Raw genomic sequence first — 14,664 nt, 5'->3', positions numbered from 1 at the left:
AGCACAAACCCTGACTGACACTTAAGTTGCAGCAGAACATAAGCATGCTTGCTTGTGCTGGCCATCAGTGCAGGGGGGGAATTGCATTAAAAGAGGAAAAAAAGCGAGACACAAAGTAGAGCAGAGAGGATGAGAAGGGATTGATCAACTCTGTTCCCTTCAACTTTCTGCTGTCCTTGTGTGCCTCGCTTGGGCAGCATGCCACTTAATATACAGCTCCCTCTGCCAGCTGGATGCTGTGGTGCACCCAATTTTTATTACATGTCCACGAGTTTGGAGGCATCTGGCCTGAAACAGTCTAAACTGGCTGGCAAGGTTACTCTTATGAGGCCAAAACCAAAAACAGTTGTTTAGTCCCCTCTTCAGAAAAACTCCCATTATCATATAAGATGGAGATGGGAAGGACCTCGTGTCATGTAGTCCATTCTCAGGTTGGCCTAGGGTTTTACCGCACCATGTGCTGGGGGTGGTATTTGGAGCCTTGACTTCAAACTAGAGTAGGATCTGTAAGATGTGATCCCTGAGGATCATATTTCTGTATAAGACAGACACAAGAGATAGCTACCACCGCATGGCAACCCCTAATAAATCACGGCTTTTTAACTGGTGACCTTTGGATCTAAGTCACTGTAGCCGTATCCAAGATTGTTAAGAAAATTGCAGTATTTCAGATGCCACTTAGAACTGCTGGTTTTTAAACATCATATAGTATTATAATAGACAGATCTTCAGCTATTGAAACCAACCTAGCTCTACTGATTTTAATGCAACTGGAATGATTTCATCAGCTGATAATCTGGTGTACTGCTTTTGCCAGCTGATTACCTGGCTGATTTGAATGAGGCTAATTATATCTTGAATATTTGTACACACGTTTATATAAACACACACAAGTACACATATACGTATACACAAACATTTAGTTTGTAAACATACTGCATATTTCTAATGAATCTCATGGCACAATAAGAACGAAGCTTGCCCTCTCCACAAATACAGCGTGTTTCCAAGTTCCATAATTAACTGTTATGTAGCAGGATTTTGTCCTCAAGGGTCATATCTGACCCCTCCATTATTTTCAACTTTGGTGGTAAATGAGAACATAAAACACTAGAGGTTCAAATCCTAGGTAATAAAGTTCATCAACAGCAGCACTAAACCCTTGCAGAATATGGAAGAGCTACAGGTTTCTCTACAATGCATCCCTGTTTTATTGTGTTCTCCACTGGCTGTGGGGGTCATTTTTAGGTAAAAACAAAGGGCCTGATTTTCTTCTCACTCACATCAATATTAACCCAGGCTCAGACCACAAATTCAGTTGACTAACTTTGAATTTAAAATAGTAAAATTGAATCAAATAACTAATAGCAGGCTGTGATGAGACTAAGCTAGCTCTTCCATCATAGACGGTCTGAAAATAACAGCTGTCCTCTCTTTCGGGATCATGGTCTTCACTTGAAACTATCCATGCACAGTTCCCCATTCAGTGTCATCAAAGTTATCTCATTCAGAAATAACCCTCCACTGCAGTGAACTGGACTCCCTAAGCCTGACTAAAGGTGACTGTGCCTGAAAGCTTGCTAAGAACTTTTTTCCAACTACTCACTTGGTCTAACAAAAGATATCACATCTACCCAAAGAACCTTGCCTGCCTCAAGTCATGGAGGGATTTAACAGGACCTTTGCAAATGAAAGTCTGTCTTGAAAGTTTGGAAAACAGCGCTGATAGAAAGAAGTGGAAATAACTTATTATAAGGCCACAATTATTATGGAATTAAATGAACTTCTTTACAGGCAAGTTCTAGATGCTCAGAAAAGGAAGAGAACACGTAAAATAAAACTCTTCCTCTTTGAGGATTTTCATGGGAAAGACAGTTTCGCAAAGGGATGGAATTTGCCAGTCTGAATCTTTATCCACCAGAAACACTTGTCACATCATTTCAGTATTTCACCAGTCATTTCTTTGTACATCTTTCCTCTTGTTATATTGCAGAGATATGAATCAGTCAAAACCTACATCTGCACAGACCTTTCAACCAAGTTTAATTCACATATAGTTAATGTTAACAATGACAAAGCCCCTAAGCTAACAAACTGCATTAACTGTTTGTAAAGTGTTCCTTTCATCATATTAATTTATTCTCGGGAGATGACTCACTATTACTATCCTCTTTTCCCAGACTGAGAAATGGAAGCAAAGAGGTTAAGTGTCTTGGCAAAGCCCACGCAGAGCAAACTCCATCCCACAACTCAGTCCACTAACAGTATTGCCTTTCACAGGTTGAATGTAATTTGTCATTTGTAGATTTACTAATGATATAGCTCATAGGTTCTTTCCAGGTATATATGAAGTTGACCACGCATCTGTTTACCATATTTTCTCATATGCAGCGTTCCCCGCAAATTCAGCTGTGCTTATTGGGGGGGCGGGATGTATTATAAATAAGGAAAGATGATAACAGCGTTTTTTGCTTGTGCCAGGAAAAAAAATGCAACTCTTCTAACCTGTCCTGCCTGAGCTGCTGCCACTGTGTATGCTCTGCCCATCCCGACCCTGGTTACTCTTAAAGAAACAGCAGCTGGGAACTGTTCTGGAGTTCCCAGCATGACAATGCTGCCGGGGTGGGGGCGTGCACAGGGGTGGGGGCGTGGGGGGGGCAATCCCAGAGCCCCTCCTGACTTGACACCCGGGATCTGTGCCCCTAGTTATAGTACTGCTCACAAACATTATTTCACTTACTTAAAAATAACAACAGCTTCTCATAACCTGAATGGAAAGACTTCATGATGGAAACGGATTATACCCTGGCAAATTACATCACATCAATAATAACTGAAACATAATACACAATATTTATGCAACTTTTGACTCATTCAAAAAATACTATTTTTTGTAATAATTTTCCACCCTCACAGGAAACCACAAGAGAAGAACTAAAGAGTACAGGCATACGAACAATTTACTGCAGGGCAAAAAGGAGCAGGGATTTACCATGCATAAGCAGCTTAGTAATATCTACCCACATGCATGTTTTTGCCTCATTTTTTGAAGGTTAACCCACGGCACTTCGGCCGTCTTTCACTGAGAGCTAATTTACTACTACTGCTTAGTTTTCATTTACTGTGGGATAAGAGCATGCACATGGGCAATTAGCAAAGAGCAGCAGGCGCATGCTAATTTACCACTGTCTTTTTATCTCATAGTAATAACTAGTTCATCTTTCCAGACCAAACTGTTGGAGGATTTGATTCACCAATGTCCTACTCGAGTTTTAAACTAGAGTACATTCACCGATTTCAAAAGGGATTTTTAAGAAGCTGTCTTTTTAAACACAAAGTGGTATATGAAAAGAACGGGTTTATAAATTTCAGCTTTGCATTCCAGTTACAATTGTTTTCACTCATTACATACTACTATATATCACCTGAAACCTTGCTTTGAGCCCCTTGTTTGGCAAAAGCCTTCAGCACAGTAACATAGTGATTCTTAATGGTCTGTCTAATCTGAAATTCTGCCATCATCAAAACCAGGTGCATGACAGGACGATGAAGTAAACTCCATAACCAGACAATAATGTCTTCTAAGACTCATCATTCAGTGCTTGGCTTATGCACCAACCATGAATATTTATAGCCTTTTGAAGTCCTAACTGTGGGTGTCCCCCACACTTATACTTGCTAATTTCTTCTTGAATTTCACATACGCTTGTTAATTTCTTCTTGAAACTTACTAAATTCTTGGTCTCAATGACATATTGTGACAATGAGTTCTAGAAGTTAATCATGCCATATAGTTACCAGGGTGACAGAAGTGTATTCCATGAAAGGATACAGGATGAAGAAACTACATGCTTTCTTAGTACAGAGTAAGGAAAGAGAACATAACCATACCCTTATCCAAAGGGTCTTTGTAAAGTCCAATGAAAATGAAGGTATTATTACTTTTTTATTTTCCCTAATACCATAGAATCATAGAAAATAAAGTTTGGAAGGGACCTCAGGAGGTCATCTAGTTCAATCCCCCAGCTCGAAGCAGGACCATTCCCAGCTTCATACTTTCATAGTAGCTAGGGTCAGGAGGGACCCTGAACAGATTGTCTAGCCTGACCCCCTGCCACAGGCAGGAATGAATGCTGGGTTCACAAGACCCCAGACAGGTGATCATCTAACCTCCTCTTGAATTTGCCCAAGGTAGGGGTAAGGACCACTTCCCAGGGAAGCTGGCTCCAGATTCTGGCCACCCTAACTGTAAAATATTGCCAGCTATATCATCCCAGCCAAGGCTTTGTCTAGCTGGGCCTTAAAAACCTCTAAGGATGGAGATGCCACCAGCTCTCTGGGTAAAACATATGCTATATAAAGACACTTACCATTCTCTGGTTTTAGAGGTAAAAGAACAGGTGGGCACACACTGGGAATGGTTCTCTTCAGGTTGGCTAAAGAAAAATAGACATAACTTTTTATAACAATGTAGATTAGACAGTTTTAAAACCAGTTAAATCACCTCTGTATTTCTGGTGATAGGACACCAACATACCAAATGCAGCTGGGACATCTGTATTTGCACTCCAAACATTGTCTGGAGGGGACAGACAATGCAGGTAATGCATTCTCCAGCATGAACTTTCAGATGAATAAACTTTTGGGTTTTAATGCATGAAACTTGGTATTGGCTAATATTTTCCCAAACACCAAGCATGTACCTGTTACAGGCAACCTACTTACAGGTAACAAATGAAATGATTCGACAGTGACCTGAAGCTCCTGCTGCTGTTTTTATTCATGAAGATATTTGTGAAAGGTTTTTCCTTTTTTTTTTTTGGATAATCTAAAGTGGGAACCCAGCACAAGGCACCTTCTACAAAAATCAAATCAGAGGTGCCACCTCATGATAAAGCAGAGACCAGTGTATTGGCTTGTTCTCTCTTCTTTGTAACACTCATGTACTAAGCAGAACAAAAAATAGTGAGGATAATGTGCTTTGGAAACTCCTACTCCTTCCTCTCCCAATTCTTGCCACCCCCCACCCCTGGGACTCCTCCCACCCCCTGGCTTCCACTTATTTATGCCCTCCTCCACTGTCTGTCCCAGGGGAGTGGGCAGGGAGGGGTTAACCTGACTGCCTGGCCACTGGCACAGCTGCTGAGCTGCAGCTCTTCTCTAGGCTGAGCCAAGCCTGGAGAGCAGCAGCAGAGGTGGTGGCAGCGGGACATGCAGGTAAATCCTTCCTCGCCTGCTTCCCAGGATAGAGTGTGGCCAACTACAAGGAAGCAGGCACCACGGGCAGGGATCTGGGATGGGACAGGGAGTCAATGGGCCCAATCTAGCCCAGCAGGGGAGAGGGGGATGGTTTGGGTGCTTACACTGGTATAGCCAAGTGGCTGTACCTTAGTGTAGCACAAGCTGAGTAGCATGAATCGGACAGAATCCTGCCCTTGAGTGGGGTGACCTTAAGCCACCTAATGAATGATTAAAGCCAGTTCCAGGTGTTAACATGCAGCTAATCTAGGGGCCAAGAGCTCCAGGAGCTGCCCAAAATAACCATGCAACAAGGCGCATAGTCAGACGGTTAACCAGCCTCCGCTATGCAAACAGTAGGCATCTCACACCTCAATTACTGTGAAAATGCCACAAGATGATTTGAATACCTTTCTGCAACAAAAGAAATCTTGCATAGCAGGCTAAATCCAGAAGCCCTTATTGCCATAAAACTCCTACTAGCTTTAGTGAAAAAGGCTTTTTTTCCAGATTTCATTCATTTTCTTTTTCAGTCTCAGCACTTTCAAAATTGTTTCTCTTCCTATTGCCATGGATGGAACACACCTGCATAACCGATACAAATTTTTGTCTGCAAATATCTTTATTTGCATTAACATCTGTGCATATTTCTGCTGTGCTGAACAATACTGGGGGGAAACACTTCTGAAACTTCCTCCCTATTAAGATAAAATATGCCGCTAGTTCACATATCTCTTCCACTTCTATTTTGTCTGCACCAGAAGCTCTTCTTTGCAGTTCCTCTCTCTGTAAAGTAGATGGAAAGGCATAGCAGAACAGCTCTTTGCCTAAGGCAGTGCCAGTCCTGCTGTGATGATTAAGGCCGTCGCTTTTGCAACCAAACCCAAAGATAGCAACCAGGGCTGCTGCCTCTGTAGCCTGCCCTCAGTTACACTAACTAGTGAGTAGGCGACATCTTCTATTGTTGTCCTGTGCCCATAGGACCAATGCCTAGATTGGAAGAAACAAGCACTCTCTAGACATAAAGCCTGGCTTCTTGTTAACAACAAGAAGAACAATCTGAGAAGCAAAAGGATGGTCAAGTTAGGGGCCTAGTTGAGGACCTGGAGAACCTGGGTTCAGATTTCTGTTCTGCCACCATCCTCCACTGTGATCTAGGGCCTCACAATGCCTCACCTCCCCATCTGAAACGGTACTAGTACTTCTAAATACGTTTATAGGTGTGAATTATTTTCCTAAAACTAGACTAGGGAGTAATAGAAGAGTGATGTCATAGCTGTGATGGTCCAGAAATTATGAGAGGCAAGGATTTCTTAGGGTGATATTTTTTTATTGGGCCAGCTATGTAGTTCGGTTAAAGTTCAACAACCTTTTGAATAGAAGGAAGGACCCAATGAAGAGCATCTCATCCTAAGAAATCCTTGCCTCTTGCACACAAGGGAGTAAAGAATATTGAGACTATAACCATGTACCAACAACAAAACAAGAATCAACTCTTTGGCATTTTTGCCAGGCAAGTTTTGATGAGGGGGATGTTCTTTGTTTATGCTGTGATGCTGCAAAGCAGGAGTTGGCTTGTACTCACCACCCAGTCTGCTTTACGAACACATCCTAGAGGCTATAGATAAAAGATGACTGCTTAGGCCATGTACCCCAGCTTCCTGCCAAAGCAAGCACTGCTCCCCATAGAGCACCAGAGGATGTACTAAATCAGGTTGAGACTCAGCACAGGGGAACAAGATCCAAACAATACAAATCTTTAATAAACCTAAACTCATCACTCTAATTTCCATAGCTGAAATATGGAAAAGGCAAAGCATACAGGTAATATAAATGTTGACGAATTAGTGGCTCAATACTTCAGTCTTAATAATGCTTCAGACCTAATAATCTGAAATGCTAATGGTAACACTGATACGGACTTAAAGAAATCTGCACCCATCTATAGCTCATCCACAGCCATTTACAATTTGAGACAAGACATGAAAACTTACTACGGCACTACGGAGGGGGCAGGAAAGTCCATCAACAATATCAGGAAGGACCCATTAGACAGACAAGAATTCTGAAACCCTGAAATGTCGTTCTGCTCCTGAAACTGGCAACAAAATCACCACTGATTTCCATGGGTGGAGCAGGACTAATTTCTTCTACCCCTGTAGTCTGGTACAAAGACTCTCCCCTGCTCCTGCCACCCCAGCCCCATAAGCTGCCCAGTGCATCTCTGTAGAGCCCTATTGTTTAGCGGTGAGGCTCCACTGCTGAAGCATACTGACAGGGTTGCAGGAGAATGAGAACAATCCTTACTCATGGCCTTAGGCCTGCTCTAGTCTGCTTGAGTAAGCACTGTAGCATCAGACCCATATAAGCCTTCATTTCTCTTACAGTTTCACTTGCATTAAATAAAAAGCCCAAGAAAGTGGAACTCCACCTACACACGGAATACTCCTGTGGGCACCCAGACAGACAGCACAGACAAGGCTGCTCAATATAATAAAATACTTTCCAGGAAGATGATAAAGAAACTCAACTATTTTGGCTGAAATGTGGTACATAAAAACCCATCTGCCGGTGGCATTGTAATTAGCTCAACAAATCTATAATACAAAACCGAACAGAGTTCAGTGAACTCCCCAGCAACACAAGCCTTCCATGTGTTCTCTCATGTCTGTACTGCAGATTTGCCTGTTTTTATAGGCCACACAGAGAGAGATCATAAGGTAGTTCAGCTTTTTAGTGCAAGTCTTTTTCCTCAAGGCAGACATCCTTGCAACCTGCCTGCCATCACAAACAAAACAATGCAGTTTTATTACCCAGAAATGAGTCAAAACCAAGACCCCAGATGTAAATCTGGAACTTTGGAACCAGCCCTGAGTCTGAACTCTGCTTTTTGGGTCATAATGTTGACTAGCCTAGAAAATGGAAAGGGCAAGAAATAGATCTTGTCTATAGATCAAGGAAGCAGAGGAAGGATAGCTTCTTGGTGATGGACCTAGCTGGGACACAGAAGTTCATGTTGACTACTGGTTTTTCCACAGGCTTTCTGTGTGATCTTTGGAAAGTCCTCTAACCTCTTAGTGCCTCAGCTTTCCACATGTGAAAACTGGTATAAAAAGAGACCTTTCAGTCTCACTCCCCGCCCCCTCGCCTTTTCTGACTTGCCTTTTTATCTTGTGACTTCTAAGGCAGGGTCTGTCTCTTACTGTGTGTCTGTACAGCTGCTGACAAATCAGCTCCAGTCCTGCAGCCTTAGACCTCTGGGCATTACTGTAACAAACCAAATATTATCAAGCAGAGGACACTCTGCAACGGAAAACCAGCTGCATTACTCACCAGGCTTCCGATACCAGCCAAATGGGGATGTATTGGCTTCTGCATCTGAAGAGCTGCAGTCTGAAACCTGCCAAGCACTCCTTGTTTCCTCAGCACAGGTCTGGATTCCTAAACCATTCAGCGTCAAGCACAGCACCTTGTCACCTGCCAGGAACATGTCCAGTTACTCAAACCACAGCAGCAGCTCTCAGATTTTAAGTAACATCGTTAAGAAATTGTTCAGTCTACACTCTGGTTCTATTGAATGTGCAAACAAGCAAACCTCTAAGACTCTGAAATCACGGAGGGAAATGCCCTTTGAACAGCATTAAGACTAGATCCTGGTCCTACTGCAGTTGCAAATGAAGCTTTCCTTGATTTCAGTGGAAACAGGACTAGACACCAAGGGTTGTGTCTGAAGCCTACTGAAATCAGTGAAAGTCTCTGTGATAACTTTACTGGGAGCATGATCAGACTGCTCAGGACATCCCCTTGCCAGTGCAGAGTGACCTGGGAAACTGCCTTGGGAATGGACTTGTTGGGAAGGGAGTGGGGTAGGGGGATATCACCTGCTGCAGCAACCAAACAATCATGTTAGCAGCCTGGTGACAGCCAGAAATCATTTACCCTAGATGTCCACCTGCTTTTTTACATGTCTGTGCTATACAACTGCATTTCTGTCATTTAAAGCCTGTTATCACTTCCACTACAGTCAATAATGAAAAGTCCAAGTGAGTTTATTAGTGGTGGATCTTTAAAATGCTAGTGATGACATATATCAGTGAGAAAGATAAAGAAAACTGCGGTGACCAATCTGCAAAATTGGACCCCTTACCCCTCTTCTTTTCTTTCAAATTAGAGTTTAAAAACACAGCAGAACTTCAAACAATATTTCAGGGAGAGTTTGGATTTAATGGGATCACAGAACTAGGCAATGTGTGCAATATTGTTAATCTGCCTGAATGGAGGACTACATAAACAGATTTTAGGCATGTGTGGATTTATTCTGAATGCAGTTTAAAAGGGAAAAACAAATACCTAATAGAACTTGGAAGAAAATATCATCTTTGATGTCTCAAATTAACCCCCCAAACACTCAGGTAAAAATAAGTGGCAGACAATTTGAAAATTTGTACAGAAAAGATCTGGCCAAAGGCTGAGACTTTACCAAACAACTAAGGGAAGTAAGTGCCCAGCTCCCAATTAATTTCAGTAAGATCTGGGTGTCTAATTCCCCTATGCATTCAAGCAAAGTCTTATGAAGAGGGCTAGCAAGTGATACATTGTAACAACGTATCTTTTATCAGTCTGCCTAAATACTATCTGTATATATAATATAGATCTAGAGCACTGCTAAGAAATCATTCCCATGCAGTGGTAGCTATAAGAATTGAAGTGCTCAGCACACTTTGCTTTGGCCCTGAAGAAGGTATGTTACTTATGCTTGGACCTGGATAAGATCTTGCAAGGATTTTATTATGGTTATCTCAAGCTGAAAGACTAGCAAAGCCTAGTATAATAAATATAGACTGAACAATAAATTATATAACATCAGAAAAGTGTACCTGTTGACTGTGAGCCATTTAAAAACCCGAATCCCAAGCAACAGGGGTCAGCATCACACCAACGCTCACATTCAAAAAACCTGGTGGGGAAAGGAGAAGAAACACTATGGAGTTTAGTACAGTTGATCAGATGCTGTTGCTACAGCCTTGTTTACAATTGTTATGGAGGGGCTACAGGCTCCCAAGGACAGAGCCAACGCATTGTGATGAGGAGTTATGGAAAGTCTGCACTACCTGCCAAAAATGACCACTGCCTAGTTCTTTGCATTGCATATGCAAGGGCTCAGCTGTGATGTATAACTCAGTCAATAAACATTTGCTTTCTTAATCTAGTTATTTAGAACATTACTTTGATGGCTGTACTTGAAATTTTAGCACAGATTAATTTGTGTGTTATTGCCAAAATTTCAGTGGGCTGATTGAGTAACTGTACAGCATTACATTATGCATACTAGATAGTGCTGTTACACCCATTACAAATTCACTCCAAGTCCTGTGATTAGGGTTTGTATTGATTATTTTCACATACTGCTATTCTTTTCTTTGATATTTTTTTAACAGAAATGCCAGATTCTCTCCATTGGCAAATTATAGTCTTGGCATTTGCACATGGCCAAGGCCCCAGGATAACAAAAACTGAGCCACGTTGAAACGTACCCATCGGAAATGGCTTTCCCACTCAGGTCAATCTTGTTTCTTACTGCGATTCCTGTTACTTTGCAGAACGGCAAACGTGTGTAGAAGTTCTTCACAGTTGCTCCTAGAGTGACTGGGGGGAAAAAAAACCACAGGAAAGTTGCTTCTTGCTTCACATTATTCAAATTATTAAGTAAACATAACATCAAGGGCAAAAGCAATGTTTCTGTGATAGAACTGGATCACATCTCAAAGACATTCAAATACTGTCCAAAGTGGGTAAAGGTCTGAAAACTTCTGATGGAGAGACTCAGTGCAATGGGGTTTTGTGAATACCTTTCCAGTAAGAACTGACTTGATATCACCAGCACATTGACCACCAAATGATACTAGATGTTTTCAACTCACTAATCCTAACTCTACGTAGAGATAAAAGGCTATGTCCATAGTGGTACGAATTGCCATTCTAGGCCAGACAAAAGGTCCCTCTGGCCTGGGATCAATGACAAGTAGCAGATGCTTTGGATGAAGAATATTAGAAACAGATGTACGTCAACTGATCCATCACCTCGCATATGCTCCAAGGCACCAACAGTAGGTTGCATCCTTAATTGTTATATTGAATAGCCTCTGATGGACCTATCCCCTGTAAGTCTATTTCCCTTTTCAAGTTGGTCATAATATTGGTCTCCACAATATCCTATGGGAAATGGGTTCCACACACTAATTGTGCAATATATATAAGTTACGTCCTTTTGCTTGTATTGTTGTCTGTTAATTTCCCCAAGTGGCCCATAATCCTTATGTTATGAAACACAGTACATAACAGTGCCTTATTAACTTTTCCCAAACCATCCCTGGATTTTACAGAACTCTATCATAACCTTCTTCTGGTGTCTCTTTTCCATGCTGAAGAGAACTAGTCCTTTCAGCTCCTCCTTACACAAGCCACTCCTTACTTGTGGTCCCTTCACCTTCTCATACACTTTGAGAGGTGGGGACTGGAATTGCACAGGTATTCAAGAGATGGAAACATCATGGTTTGTGGCATAATGGTATTCCTGTTTTGTTTACAGTTCCTTCCCTAATGATTCCCAAGATTTTATTTGCTGTTAGACCATTACTAGACACTGAACAGAATTCTCCACAATGATCTGAAGAGCTTTTTGCCCAAGTAGTAACAGCTAATTCAGAATCTATCACTGAGTATATACAGTCACGGTAACTGTTTCTTTGTACTTATCAGTGTTAAATTTCACCGGACACCTTGATGCCCACTGTAGCAGGACACCAGGGTGCCTGCTACTAGATAATGGTGTGTAGCAGGGCACTAGGTTGCCTGCTACTGCGTAGTAGTAAATGGGTTTAGCTGCCATTCATTAGGGCAGCAGGTGGCAGTTGCTATGGCTACTAATTGGGTCAGCTGACTGCCAGGGGGCAGGGCCTGGCCTTTATAAATAGAGAAGGCTGAGGCCAGAGCCAGCTCCCCTCTGGCAGCCAGAGAAGCAGCAACTCTGCTGCGGAGCAGAGCACGGCACAGCCGTCTGACTGACTGAGAGTCTACATGATGAGACGGGGGGAGAGAACCCTGACAGGAGTGTACGTTCTAGCCCGTAGGCTTCTTGTTATGTTACAGCCCTGTGGCTTGTGGTTCTGTTCAGTTATTGTTACACCGGAGGACCGGGTGAGGCTGTAGGGGTGGAGGAGGCCTCATCAGGAGCCCAGTAAAGTGGGGGTGTTCCTGGCACCACTGAGGGTGCCGAGTTGTGGGGGTGTCCCAACCCCAGCCCAGTGTGGGCAGCTTTGGGAAGAGCTTGGTAGAGGCAGAAGCCCAGCAGGGCGCAGGCCCAGGAAGGTGGGTCTGAGAGTGGGGGGGATCCCGACCCCAGCCCAGCAGGGCGATATCGGGACGAGCCCCAATTGGGAACCCCAATTGGGAAGCGCCCCAGTGGGGCATAGGCCCGAGAAGGCCGCCTGAGCCCCAATCCAGGGAAGCCCAAGTCGGGCATAGGAGGCCTGAGAAGGCGGGTCTGGGGGCCAGGTAAGGCTAAGGCCGCCTGAGCCCCAATCCAGGGAAGCCCGAGTCGGGCATAGGAGGCCCCAGAGTGGGCGAGGCGCGTGACGAGCGCAAGCGCAGGCCCGAGTGCGGGTGAGGCGCACGACGAGTGCAAGCGCAGGCCCCGGTGGGGGCAGGGGAGCGCGCGACGAGCACGAGTATATTGGACATTGAGCAGGCCCCGGGAGAGGGCGCGTATATTGGACATTGGGCAGGCCCAGTGGGGCACTGCCTGTGAGGGGAAGCCCTGGAAGGGGGCAAGCCCAGTGGAAGTCCCTGGAGAGAAGGGCGAGTCTACTAGAAAGCCCGAAGAGAGAGCAGGCTACTTAGAACAGTCCCAGAGACAGGCCGGCAAGGGCCGGCGCGGGGAGTAGCCCCGGAATTGTGGTATAGCAAGACCGGCCCCGTGCCAAGGGGGGCAAGAAGGCAGCCTCCCATTGATAATATAAGATCAAAGACATGGCAGGCGAGATAGAGGGTGTGTTCAGGACCCAGACTTGGCATGGTAGGCAAGGGTGCTAGGGGAGGTCACGGCACCCCTAGGGACTGTCCTGCCACACCCACTTACTCAGTTTGGTGAGGTCTTCCTGTAATTCCTTACTATCAGCTTTGGATTTGGTTACCTAGAATTATTTCTGACTTTCTGTAAACTTTTCCACTTCAATGTTTATTTCCTTGATAGAATTCACTTCTGTCTTCTGATCTAACAGCCTTGAAATTAAAAGCTGAGATGCTGATTGACACTACTGGGAATACACATTAGGGCTATGCAAAGCTTCAGGGATTGATGCAATTCGGAAGAGATTCTGCCCGATTTGGTGGCCGAATCTCCGAATCCAAATTGATTCAGGAGACCAATAAAAATGTCCGAATTGATTCGAAGCTCTCCAAATTGATTCAGAAAAGATTTGGAGATCTTTGGAGATTCAGGCAGTCCCCACTTGCCATCGCATGGAGCTGGACCCAGGCTCCATGCCGGTAAGTAGGGGCGGGGGCTGGGGGAGAGGACCATGGGGGGAACTGCACTAGGCCCCATCCCCTGCCTGCTCCCCCAAACCTCCTGAGCACCCCCCCAACCCCTGCCCACGCTCCCAGCCCTCCCCTGCCCATGGCTGCCCCACCCAGCTCCCCGTTCTTTAAAAAAAAAAGCCCTGCACTAACCAGCTGCTGCAGCGGCCACTGGGGCTTCTGGGGGCTCATGGCAGAGCCCCCCACACAGTGCGGGGAAGTGGGCAGCAGCGAGGATCACCCCACTGCCCCCCACAACCTGGCAGCAGCCAGTGAGTGGGCCTTTATTTATTTATTTAAAGAGCTGGGAGCTGGGGCCGGGCAAAGCAGCCATTGATGGGGCTGGGAGATTGGGTGGGGTGTGGGGCCTGTCCAATTCGGTGATTCGGCAGCAGCCAAATCTCCAAATCAGATTCGGCAAAACCAATTTGGGACAGTGATTTGAATCACCGAATCAAATTAGTGTCCCCCAAATTGACCGAATCCAAATCTGAAGCAAATACTAGCCACTTCACACAGGCCTAAACAGAAAAATACACAGTGCAACAGAAAAATTAAAGCTCACCTCTTTTGTAATGTACAATCTGAGGTTCCCGAGGTAATATAGTCTGGCAGCTGTCAGGGATTTTATTGATGGAGTTATCACAGGCCTGAGCCTCTGGATAGAGGGTGCAGACGAAGTAGGTGCCTGTGGTGCGCTGAAGATTCACCAACTGACAGAACGCATCCTCTTGTGTACAGCCTAGGCAGCAGAGAAGTTTAGTTTTAAAAAAAAAAATCAGTGTTTGTTCCTTTCTTCATTCCCCTTCATCTTTGTTAATAATTCTGAATAGCAACCCTATCACTCAG

General features: G+C 44.3%; 1 protein-coding gene across 1 annotated transcript in view; it reads right to left on the bottom strand.

Annotated features, from left to right (window-relative positions):
• TG (thyroglobulin) overlaps positions 1-14,664 on the bottom strand; it is a 211,230-nt gene that overhangs the window by 104,525 nt on the left and 92,041 nt on the right. Inside the window, exons 31-35 of the mRNA XM_090037373.1 lie at positions 14,381-14,557; positions 10,773-10,884; positions 10,116-10,195; positions 8,572-8,715; positions 4,371-4,436 (exon numbers count right to left, since the gene is read on the bottom strand). Of these exons, the coding sequence (XP_089893499.1) occupies positions 4,371-4,436; positions 8,572-8,715; positions 10,116-10,195; positions 10,773-10,884; positions 14,381-14,557 (579 nt within the window). The remainder of the gene's footprint in view (positions 1-4,370; positions 4,437-8,571; positions 8,716-10,115; positions 10,196-10,772; positions 10,885-14,380; positions 14,558-14,664) is intronic.

This window comes from Crocodylus siamensis, chromosome 3 (assembly GCF_052110815.1).
Source record: "Crocodylus siamensis isolate JL-2025a chromosome 3, ASM5211081v1, whole genome shotgun sequence".
Classification (NCBI taxonomy): domain Eukaryota; kingdom Metazoa; phylum Chordata; order Crocodylia; family Crocodylidae; genus Crocodylus; species Crocodylus siamensis.
The sequence above is the reverse complement of the archived record's forward strand: the minus strand, read 5'-3'. Positions and strand labels throughout refer to the sequence as shown.